At 41.2% G+C, this 11,656-nt stretch overlaps 1 protein-coding gene across 1 annotated transcript; it reads left to right on the top strand.

Annotated features, from left to right (window-relative positions):
• The first annotated feature begins 688 nt into the window (after positions 1–688).
• On the top strand, positions 689–11,378 carry LOC127449941 (protein lin-7 homolog B-like). Its single transcript, XM_051713582.1, has 6 exons — positions 689–941; positions 8,102–8,220; positions 9,204–9,275; positions 9,387–9,596; positions 10,068–10,231; positions 10,618–11,378. The coding sequence occupies exons 1-6, from the start codon at positions 866–868 to the stop codon at positions 10,637–10,639; spliced, it is 663 nt and encodes a 220-aa protein (XP_051569542.1). The 5' UTR covers positions 689–865; the 3' UTR covers positions 10,640–11,378.
• Positions 11,379–11,656: the final 278 nt, after the last annotated feature.

Genomic DNA, 11,656 nt, shown 5'->3' with positions numbered 1-11,656 from the left:
TGCATGTGATAAGTGTGGGTGAGAAACAGATAAATACTAAAAAAAAAAATAATTTTTTTTACTGAAAATCTACACTTACACATTCTGGTGTGGAAGTAACTTTAACATTCAGCCATCTGCTGGTTGGGGCTGGTCAAAGGTGGAGACTGATCTATTTCTCACCCACCTGTCCAAAGCATAAGAAGATAAGGGTTTAACCATTGGAGTCTTATGGATTGTCTTTGTTTTTTTTAAACCACCTGAGTTTTTGTTCACCATTCATTTGCATTGTATCGACCAACAGAGCTGAAATTTTCTAAAAGTCTTGTGTTCTGCAGAAGAAAGTCATACACATTTTGGATATAGTTAGGGTGAGTTAATGATGAGAGAATTTTCATTTTTGGGTGAACTATCCCTTTAAAGTGTGATTTAAAATTGTTTGTCATGAGTTCACAAAGAATTGCTCTTATATAGTATTTTCTTCATTTGAGCCTATTCCTCTGGTCTTATTAGTTCTGCTTCTCATTCTTTAATAAAAAAAATTTTTTTATTGGCAAATATAAGTTTGAATGCTTGTCATTTCTAACGTCTTGCGTGATAGACGATCTTTTCAGATCGTCCACAGGGTTGATTCGAAGCTTGTAGGAGAAAATGAAGTCGTGAGTCAAATGAATCAGTTAAACCCACGCCTCTGACGTAGAGTATTGCGTCATTCAACAAGCTGCTGCCCGACCTCACCAGTGTAGCAGCAGGAGCATCTGCGCTTTTACTGTGAAGCTGTGTTCGGATTTTATTTTATTTTTAAAAATCCTTCCCTTCCTCTCCAAAAAGACAACGATCATAGCGCTGAAAACGGTTAAGTCCTACGGTGCAGCAGACGATCGTAATGATGTCATCGTATTACCATACAGGGAAAGAGGTGGACATGGCGTCGATGACAGAACCGCTCTGTTTGGAAAGAGGTGTGTTCAGTACATCCAAACAAAGGTGTGCAGCGTTTTGAAAATATAGTGGAATATGGCTGTTATTATTGAAGTGAGCAGATAAACTGATTGGTTCTTGAGCCTGTCAAGCAAATGGATTAGTGACCAGCGCACTAGTGCGTTTAAATGAATGGACTGGTCTGTAGGGAGTGTAAGTGCTTAATTGCTATGCTTGAATTGAATTGAAATATAAAGTGAACTGCCTAACTCATTCAACTTAATCTAATTAATTGTAATTAGTTTTGACTGCAGAAAGCCGTCAAACTGCTGCTTCATAAAGTCTGAATACAAGAGCATATATAGGATGTCCGTGTCGAAGACTCTTAAGTAGCATTACATAGAGGCATGAGTGCAACAATCAAAGCATTTAAGTCTGAAATAGAATGTCAAATAGTTAAACATTTGCACCATAAATAATAACTTCTCTTTCTCGCCTCCGTTTGACCTGTACTCTTTCTGTTTTCTTAAATGCCTCTATTACAAAAGCACATTTGCCTTCTTTACATCCATACACTGTACATCAGTGGTGGTGGACTTTTGAAATGAGGCAGACTGTCCAATATAAATTCCCATTTCAGTTCCAGGGTTTATCCTTAAGCTTTCAGATTAAACCCGTACAAATCTGAAATCTGATTTATCACAACATATGATATAAAAAAGTTGACCTGCATACAAATATATTATATCATCAAAGTTGTATGCCCCCCAACATCTAAGAAGGACTTAGATATATATAAAAAAATCTATTCTAGAATAAATCTATGGACTGATGAAAAAAATGAGTAGTCCCTACCAGATGGATTCAAAAGTCTCCAAATGTCTGTAAGACCAAGATTTTTACACATCCTGTGAAGCGTCAGTGTTGCTCTAGGGGGCTTACACACTTTTGCTTCACTATGATCAAGCATTAAGTCCATCAAAAGATTAAAGTATCCTCCCAGTATTATATCATGAGGGGTGCCAGCGGCTTGCAACATCCCTTCAGGATCTATAAAAAAGCCCTGATCATCCATTTAGGTGCATAAATATTAGCCAAAATCAACCTTTGCCCCTGAATTTCTGCTAAAACAATAATGACTCTAATTTATCTTTAATCTGTTTGAGACATTTAATTGTAGATGTTTGCTTATCAATATAATGACTCCCCTGCACTTTTAATTAATAATTTTTATAATTATATTTATTTATCACACATTTGCACATATACAGTGAAATTCTTTTTTTCACATATCCCAGCTAAGCTGGGGTCAGAGTGCAGGGTCAGCCATGATATGGCGCCCCTGGAGCAGATAGGGTCAAGGGCCTTGCTCAAGGGCCCAACAGTGGCATCTTAGCAGTGCTGGGGCTTGAACCCCCAACCTTCTGATCAGTAACCCAGAGCCTTAACTGCTGAGACACCACTGACTTACTTGAGCCAGCACTAAAGAAAACATGTCCACCCCATATCTTCCCAAATTTATCAGCTTCCTGTGGGGAAAGATGCATTTCTTGAAACACTATATCAAATTTATTTTGTTTAAGAAAAGGGATAACCTTCCTTCTTTTTATGGGGTGTCCCAACTCATTCACATTCCACGTGGAGAGAGGTAATCCACTCATATTAACTTTTGACATTTTGTCATATGAGAAAAAATAGATTGTGTGTCAAAAATAAAATGATAAAGACCACATTCCAGCATTAGTGCAACAGTCAAACCCTGAACTTTCCCCAGAACAAAAAAACAGAAAAAAGAAAAACGTGTGCATTAACCCCGCACACGACAGCGCCAACCGGCATCCATCCCTCTAAACTCAAACAGTCCATGCACGCCTACGAGAGTCCCCGCAACAACTTTGCCGTCGGATTGCTCAAGTCCGGTGTTTTAATACAAATTTTGTGAGAGAGAATAACATAGCAGAAAATAATCTGTAAAAGAAACTCCAGCCACTAGCGGAGCCAGCACAAAAAAAAAAATAATAATAATAACAAAGAAAAATTAAACAAATTAAATAATTTTTAATAAAAAAAAAAAAATGTTTTATTACAAATTAAAAATAAATACATTAAAAAAAAATCTTTCAGTTTCCATTTCAAACGAATGTTTAGTGAGCCGGCTGTTTCATAAGCAGATGACCTAATCCTTCCAATGTCCTGCAAAAAATACTCCACAAAACAAACTCCAGCCAATGGGAGGCATAAACACAAGGCACGTGCAGATCCATCCACAACTGTCCCGAAGGAGTGTTATTCCACAAACTCCAGCCGCTAGGCGGAACCAACACAAAAAGGTGCTCAGCTTCCTCAGACAGTCAAGTGTATGTTCAACGAGTCAAGCTCACTTGGGAGCAACATGAAAATCACCAAATGGCTTACTCACCCCATTGTTTCTATGAAGGACAATGCTTGCTGTGGGCATGTAAATATTTTGCGGCCATCCTTAGTATGTATTCTCAATTTTGCTGGGAACATCAGTGCAAAACGACCCTCCGTTGATGTAAGAGTTTCTTGCATTCCGTCGATGCAAAAATTTCTTGAAGGAGTGTTATTCCACAAAACAAACTCCAGCCGCTAGGCGGAACCAACACAAAAAGAAACAAAAAGGCGCCCAGCTTCCTCAGGCAGTCAAGTGTATGTTCAACGAGTCAAGCTCACTTGGGAGCAACATGAAAATCACTAAATGGCTTACTCACCCCATTGTCTCTATGAAAGACATCGCTTGCTGTGGGCATGTAAATATTTTGCGGCCATTCTTAGTATCTATTCTCAATTTGGCCAGAAACATCAGTGCAAAAGCGACCTTCCGTTGATGTAAGCGTTTCATTCATTCCTTGAATCGATCACATTTCTCTCTTGTCGAATTCGCAAAGTCTGGGAAAAAGAAAATGTTGTGGTTCTTCCAAGAAAGCCTTCCTTTACTCTTCACCTCACGTAACATGAGATCTCTATTGGATGATCTCAGAAATTTGGCTAGAATTGATTGGGGCCTGTCTCCCTCTGCGGATCTCAAATCAAATCACTTTATTAAATCACTTTATTGTCACTCAACCATATACACAAGTGCAACAGTGGGTGAAAGTCTTGGGTGCAGTTTCAAGCAACATAGCAGTCATGACAGTGATGAGACATAGATGAGACATATACCAATTTACACTAAACATCAGAGTTACACAACACAATTTACGAAACTAATATACACATAATTACAACACAATATACAAATAGTAATATACAATGTATAGTATACAATACACACAATATAGAATACACAGTATACAATAAAATAATATAAATAAATGTGCAGTAAGGTTGTATAGTGTTGTATTGACATTCAGGCTGTCAGTTGATAGTCAGTTGCCAGTGTGTTGTTAAGAGAAATATATTTATGACAGTCCAGTGTGAGATTAATAAAGTGCAGTGCTGATATATGTTGATCGTGAATGATCAAGAGTTCAAAAGTCTGATTGCTTGGGGGAAGAAGCTGCGTGAAGTCGGCTGGTGCGGGTCCTGATGCTGCGATACAGCCTGCCTGATGGTAGCAGTGAGAGCAGCCCATGGATAGGGTGGCTGGAGTCTCTGATGATCCTCCGAGCTTTTTTCACACACCGCCTGGTATATATGTCCTGGAGGGAGGGAAGCTCACCTCCGATGATGTGTCTGGCAGTTAGCACCACCCTTTGCAGGGCTTTGCGGTTGAGGGCGGTGCTGTTGCCGTACCAGGCAGTGATACAGCCAATCAGGATGCTCTCTACAGTGCTGGTGTAGAACCATGTGAGGATGCAGTGGTTCATTCCAAACTTCCTCAGCCATCTCAGGAAGAAGAGGCGCTGATGAGCCTTCTTCACAATGGCTTCAGTGTGGATGGACCATGTGAGTTCCACAGTGATATGGACACCAAGGAACTTGAAGCTGCTGACTCTCTCCACTGGTGCTCCATTGATGGTGATGGGGCTGTGTTCTCTGTCTTTTCTCCTGAAGTCCAACACAAGCTCCTTGGTCTTACTGATGTTGAGGGAGAGGTTGTGCTCCTGGCACATGTCAGAGTGTGCACCTCCTCTCTATAGGCTGTTTCATCATTGTCAGTGATCAGACCTATCACCGTCGTATCATCAGCAAACTTGATGGCATTGGAGCTATGTGTTGCCACACAGTTATGTGTGTACAGGGAATACAGGAGTGGGCTGAGAACACAGCCCTGCGGGGCTCCAGTGTTAAGGGTCAGTGGTGAGGAGATGTTACTGCCCATTCTGACCACCTGGCGTCTACCTGAGAGGAAGTCCAGGATCCAGCTGTACGGTGAGCTGTTTAAGCCCAGAGCCTGGAGTTTCACTTCAAGCTTGGAGGGCACTATGGTGTTGAATGCTGAGCTGTAGTCTACAAACAGCATTCTCACATATGTGTCCTTTTTTCCAAATGGGAAAGAGCAGTATGTATTGTGACTGCAATGGCATCATCAGTGGAGCGGTTGCTTCTATAAGCAAACTGTAGTGGGTCCAGTGAAGCAGGCAGCACAGAGCAGATGTGATCTCTGATAAGCTTTTCAAAGCACTTGCTGATGATGGGAGTTAAGGCAACAGGACGGCAGTCATTTAGGCAAGTTATCTTTGACTGTTTTGGTATGGGCACAATGGTGGATGTCTTAAAGCATGTAGGAACCACAGACAGGGAGAGGGAGAGATTGAAAATGTCCGTTAAAACACCGCTAGTTGATCCGCGCATGCTCTGATAGCGCGGTCTGGAATGCCGTCTGGACCCGCAGCTTTGCGAATATTCACCCATTTGAGAGATCGGGTTACATCCGCAACACAGACATTAAGTGAACTAACCTCTGCTGTGTCAGGCACGGGAGTTCTCTCCGTGGAGGAGATGTTGTTTTCCTCAAAATGAGTGTAAAATGTGTCTAGCTCATCCGGAAGAGAGGCGGTGGTGTTCACAGCGGAGTGATTAGTTGCTTTGAAGTCTGTGATTATGTTAATTCCCTGCCACATACTTCTCACATCGGTGGTGTTGGACTGTGCTTCCATTTTGTTTTTGCATTGTTGTTTGGCTGCTTTGATTGTTTTGCGGAGAGTATAACTGGCATGTTTATATTCCTCAGTGTTCCCAGAATTAAAAGCGGAGGTCCGCGCATTAAGTGCCGCACGAACATCGCTATTAATCCACAGTTACTGTTTAGGGTTGATCCGTATTGTTTTGGTCGGCAGTATATCATCTACGCACTTCCTGATGAATCACATTATGGTATCAGCGTAGACCTCGATGTCGTCATCAGAGGCGGACCAGAACATCTCCCAGTCCACGTGATCAAAACTGTCCTGTAGCGTAGAATCTGATTGGTCCGACCAGCACTGGATCGTTCTGAGGGTGGGAGCTTCCTGTTTCAGTTTCTGTCTGTAAGCAGGCAGAAGGAGAATGGAAGAGTGGTCTGATTTGCCAAAAGGTGGGCGGAGGAGGGATTTGTAAGCATCCCAGAAGGGAGAGTAGCAGTGATCTAAAACCCGGTCCCCTTGTGTGTTGCATCTGATGTTTTGGTAGTATTTAAGCGAGATTGTCCTGAGATTGGCTTTGTTAAAGTCCCCTGTAACAATGAACATGGCCTCAGGGTGCGCGGATTCCTGCTCAATTATACTTCCATACATTTCCCTTAGCGTTTGCTCTGTGTCGGCTTGTGGAGGAATGTACATGGCTGTGATGATGACCGCCTTGAATTCCCTCGGTAACCAGAATGGTCAACACAGTAGCGTGAGGTATTCCAGATCAGGGTAGCAAAAAGACTTGATAGAGTGTACGTTCCTTCGATCACACCATGAATCGCTGATCATAAAATATACGCCCCCTCCTCTGCCTTTAGTTCTGTCTGCGCGATGCACGGAGAACCCCGTAGGCTCGATTGCTGAGTCTGGGACCTCAGTAGACATCCAAGTTTCTGTAAGGTAGATAATGCAACAGTCTTGTGTCTCTCGTTGGTAGGAGATTCATGTCCTAAGTTCGCAGAGCTTGTTGTTCAGAGACTGGACATTCGCCAGAAGAATGCTGGGTAGTGGATGTCGGTTGGTGCGGCGTCTGACCCTGACGAGGAAACCGGCTCTCCTTCCCCTTTTTTGGCTGCACTTTCGTGGTTGTGGCCGTACGTTCCAAACAAAGGGCTCCACTGCTGTGTTTGTAAACAGAGCGTCATCGGCATTGTGGGACTCAAAGCTTGGTTTCCGATGTGTTAATGAAAATTAAATGTCCAGAATAGTTTGTCTGTCATATTCAATAACACTGACGACATCTAACACAAAAATAACATGAACTAAGAACATCAAAAAACAAGAAACTGCTAAGTTGTGTTGGAGCTCGCAACACTGCTGTCATCCTCGGCGCCATCTTGGACTCGAGCTGGATCTCCGAGCCTGGACCCTGTGAACTCGCTCGATTTTCAGCTTATGGCCTGTTATGTCGAGCAGACTCGGAAAGAGTCCGTCTAGGAATTTCACCATATCTCAGCCTTCCTCATGCTCAGGAATTCCAACAATTCGGACATTGTTTCGCCGATTACGATTTTCAAGGTCTTTCCACTTTTCCCAAACATGTTCTAAATCTACTTTGGTCGCTTGCGGATTAGCAGCTAATTCCCTCTCCGATGACTCCAGATAATCAATCTGTTTCTCGACGTCCCCAATTCTTGTTACTCAGAGAATTTCGCCTCCAACAATGTAATCGATCAACGTATTACAGCCAGATCCTCCAGGTCTGCTGCGACCTTCGCCAGCATTACAGACATGCTGGACAGTTGCCGTTGAGTTTCTCCCGCCGCACCATCCAAACTGAGTCCCTGGTCCCTGTCAGAGGTATCAGCTTGAGCACGTAAGTGTCTTTTAATGTCTCCAGAGCCCGAGGATTTTGAATTCTTTGACATGTTGACTTCTTAGAACAGTTATGTAGCAGGGTGTATCGAATCTCACCAGTTTAAAACACAAAATGTATTAAAAACTAGTAAAGTGCGCAGAGCTCGCCGTTCACACGTCCGACCCCCAAATGGAGCCACGTGACCCTCAATGCCTTTTCTTTGTTAATCTTATTGAAATTTTACCATTATTTACTCATCTCCTCCCCTTTTCTTCTCATGATTTGCTCTCTGCTGTTTTTGCAATGTATTTAATATTTTACTTTCCTCCAGATGTTTGCAGAGTCATAGAATTGTTGGACAGACTGCAAAGGAGTGGTGAGCTACCTCCTCCTAAACTCCAGGCTCTGCAGAGAGTACTTCAGAGCAAATTCTGTGCTGCCATCAGAGAGGTAAAGGCTACTTTGGTCCTTCACACACAAGGATGCTCGGCTCCGTGCCTTTTTTTTTTTCTTACATTAATGGGCTAACTGTTTGCTGGATTCTATTGTCTTCATTTTGGAGCTATGTGGAAAAATGAAGCAATGTGTCAAAATATTACTAAACTTGAATGATATTAAACTCTGTAATATTTGTGGTGTTTTTATTATTTTAAGCTATTTGCAATTAGTTTGATAACAGCCTTTTTTCTTGTGATGATTTCACAGAATACTGAAGGAAAATAGCTAGGTATATAAAGAGGTTTGGAATGCAGAAATGATGTCCTCTTCCTTCTTCACACATGTAGTCTTTTCTTAAAGACAGAGCTGTGCTGTGCTGCACTGTTCCTTCCTCTGAATGACTCACTTCCCTGTCTCTTTGAGACAGCATCTCACTTTAGCCCACATATCTCACTCCTTAACTTGAGACTGAGAAGATCCGATGGCAGGAATCGGGACTGTTCACCACTGCTTAGATATTACTTATGCACAAGTATCAAAAAGATATGATGAAATTACACTCTTGTAAAAGTTGAAATATAGAAGTGTTTGGCAGAAAATGTTTTGTTAAGTTTATGTAAATAAGTTGTGACTCCTTTCCCTTCTCCTTCACAATCCTTTCCCCTTTTAAGACTTACTGGTAACACATCACAATAACTTGGATTATTGCATGGCTCTCTGGCTCACGGCAGACTGGTCAATCATGGCATTCTGCTGCAAATATTATTAACAAACATAATTGAATGCTTAACAAATCCATAGTTTGTGTATATTTCAATATATACATCAAAGTTAAATGGTATTTCTGATATTTGAATGTGCATTAATATTCTGTTAAGCATTATATAATGTAATGTTTGTTAATGCTATTAATGCAAGTTATTATAAAGTGTTACAAACTCACTGTACACTGCAAATATTTTATCTTTGCTTTCCTTTTTTTTTTTTTTTTTTAGGTGTATGAGCAGCTTTATAACACATTGGACATTGTTGGTGGGCCAGATGTGCGAGCACATGCCACTGCCAAGGTAACTTTTTCCCGCAACCTGCCACTATGCTGAACAATGCATGCAGGGCAGCAAACACACATGCTCTCATTTTCTTTTTACCACCTGTTTTCTTTCACCTCTTTTTTCCAGGCCACAGTAGCAGCATTTGCAGCCAGTGAAGGCCATGCACACCCAAGAGTGGTGGAACTCCCTAAGACAGATGAGGGGCTTGGTTTCAACATCATGGGGGGAAAAGAACAAAACTCTCCCATCTACATCTCCAGGGTCATCCCAGGGGGTGTTGCTGACAGTCAGGGGGGGCTGAAGAGAGGAGATCAACTCCTCTCTGTTAATGGAGTGGTATGTTGGGGCAGTTTTGAGATGACTCACCGCTTTTCCACCATCGGGTCGAACGGTTCTCGTTGCGGAACCAATTTCTTTTTCCACTGTGGTGTTTCGAAATTAGAATAGACTGACTGAGTAAAGCGTCAGTTGTGAGATGCCACGTCACTACAGGCGTTCCATCAGAATGGTTCTCTGCCCTGAGTGTGGATAGCCAACCGTGCTGAGATATCCAAGCAAGGAACGGTTTGTAATCGTACCTAACCATGCTTAAGTGGAAATGCTCCTAGAACTGTTACTCGCCATGCATTGAACTTTTCGGCCCGATGGTGGAAAAGCACTTATTGTCTTAAAGGTGACCATTGGCTGTGGTGATTTTAAGAGCTGTAAGTTCTATGAAAAAATCAGAAGTACAAAATGTTTGCTACTTAATAACACCTTTGTATTCCTTGCATTTAAACATTTTCTTTATTTCTTCATTGTGTGTAGAGTGTAGAGGGAGAGCACCATGAGAAAGCCGTAGAGCTGCTAAAGGCAGCACAGGGTTCAGTGAAGCTGGTCGTGCGTTACACGCCTAAAGTCCTAGAAGAGATGGAAGCCAGGTTTGAGAAGATGAGAAGTGCCAGGAGACACCAGCAACATACTAGCTACTCGTGAGGATGACTTGGTTTCTTTCTTCTCCTTCCTGCTGCTGCTTTTCTCTTGTTCTGTACTTTTTCTCATCTTTCACAATTATTCACTCACTCATTCTCAAGTAATCAGAAGACATTTTTGTTTCTTCAAGGTACGGTGTCACAACATCAATTTAGAGTTGTCCCCTTTCGTTTTCTCTTGAGCTTAAGTTTTGATTGGACATCAGCCCTACTTGTAATAATTGTTTGGGGGTGAATTTTTTTACAGTTGTAAAATGACAAAATGAATAACGTGACAGCCATGCTAAATTCGTTTTAAAAATGAAATATGGGATATTTGATTGAATGTACTTGTAGCCTACTTGTATTTTGACATTTCCCCCTTCAACTTCTTTTCATCTACACAGGTCTTTGGAGTCCAGGGGTTAACTAATCTTAACTTTAGACTGGCCTGCTGATCCATTCTCCCACCCTTTCTGCTCACACTGGATGACAGAAGACCCATAGGAGATCAGTGTAGACTACCCTTAGATATGTTATTTATATGTTAGTGGAACGATCTAAAAAATGACCTCAAATATACTATTTTCCCTGGCCATGTGCAGGAAGAGACTGAATAGTGCATCTGTTCTGTCTGAGACTAATTTTCTATTTTATTCTTATGTGGAACTTGCACCAACTAGGGAGTTTTGTGTGTGTTAGCACAGAAGAGAGCTTTAAAATGTGCTGGACAGTGCAATTAGTACATGTATGTATACATGTAGGACTGTTGTTTACAGTTGGAGGTTACTAATGAACTGAATGGCATGATGGTTCCTACTTAGCCCATTATTCATTACTTACCTATTGAGTCAGTTTAAAACAAATGCATGTGACGATAGAGTTAAAGCCATGCATCCCATTATACAAGAGTTCTTGTATAATGTGTTCTGCTCTGTGAGAAATACATCAGGTGTACACAAACACTGTTATTGCAAAAAACACCACCTCATGTCCTGAACAGATTGCTCTGTAAACACGCCATGCCCAAATAGGTTGTATGAATAATACTGTCATGAAAGTGTGCGAGTGGCTTTGTGCTGTCATAGTGCCTGTTTTCAATGCTTTTATTTGTAAGTTTATTTATTCATTTATTCATACATTAAAGCCAATAAAGTAATTTAATAGTCTGGTAATAGTCTGAGTTTTTTGGCCACTATTGATTACAGGAAATTTTATGAATCATCAAAATTCTAATTTAAAAATGAGCCATGGTAGCCAGAATACCATAGTACCTGTTGTTAGTAAAATAAAATTATGATAAATGACTTAATATTAGTGGTCACATTCACATACAAAAATAAAAAAAATATCTGAAAGCTTCATACACTGCTTGAAGGAGATCCTATATTGATTTATTTAAATTTTTCAGTAGTAATAGTTACACTAAGGAATAAGAATTGTATT

The sequence above is a fragment of the Myxocyprinus asiaticus genome, chromosome 13 (genome assembly GCF_019703515.2).
Source record: "Myxocyprinus asiaticus isolate MX2 ecotype Aquarium Trade chromosome 13, UBuf_Myxa_2, whole genome shotgun sequence".
Taxonomy (NCBI): domain Eukaryota; kingdom Metazoa; phylum Chordata; class Actinopteri; order Cypriniformes; family Catostomidae; genus Myxocyprinus; species Myxocyprinus asiaticus.
Note: the sequence above shows the minus strand (reverse complement) of the source record. Positions and strands in the feature narration are given on the sequence as shown.

Coding starts and splice junctions, on each gene's coding strand:
- LOC127449941 (XM_051713582.1), top strand. CDS start 866: ATGATGTCATCGTATTACCATACAGGGAAAGAGGTGGACATGGCGTCG. Junction 942..8,101: donor ACCGCTCTGTTTGGAAAGAG/GTGTGTTCAGTA, acceptor ACTTTCCTCCAG/ATGTTTGCAGAGTCATAGAA. Junction 8,221..9,203: donor TCTGTGCTGCCATCAGAGAG/GTAAAGGCTACT, acceptor TTTTTTTTTTAG/GTGTATGAGCAGCTTTATAA.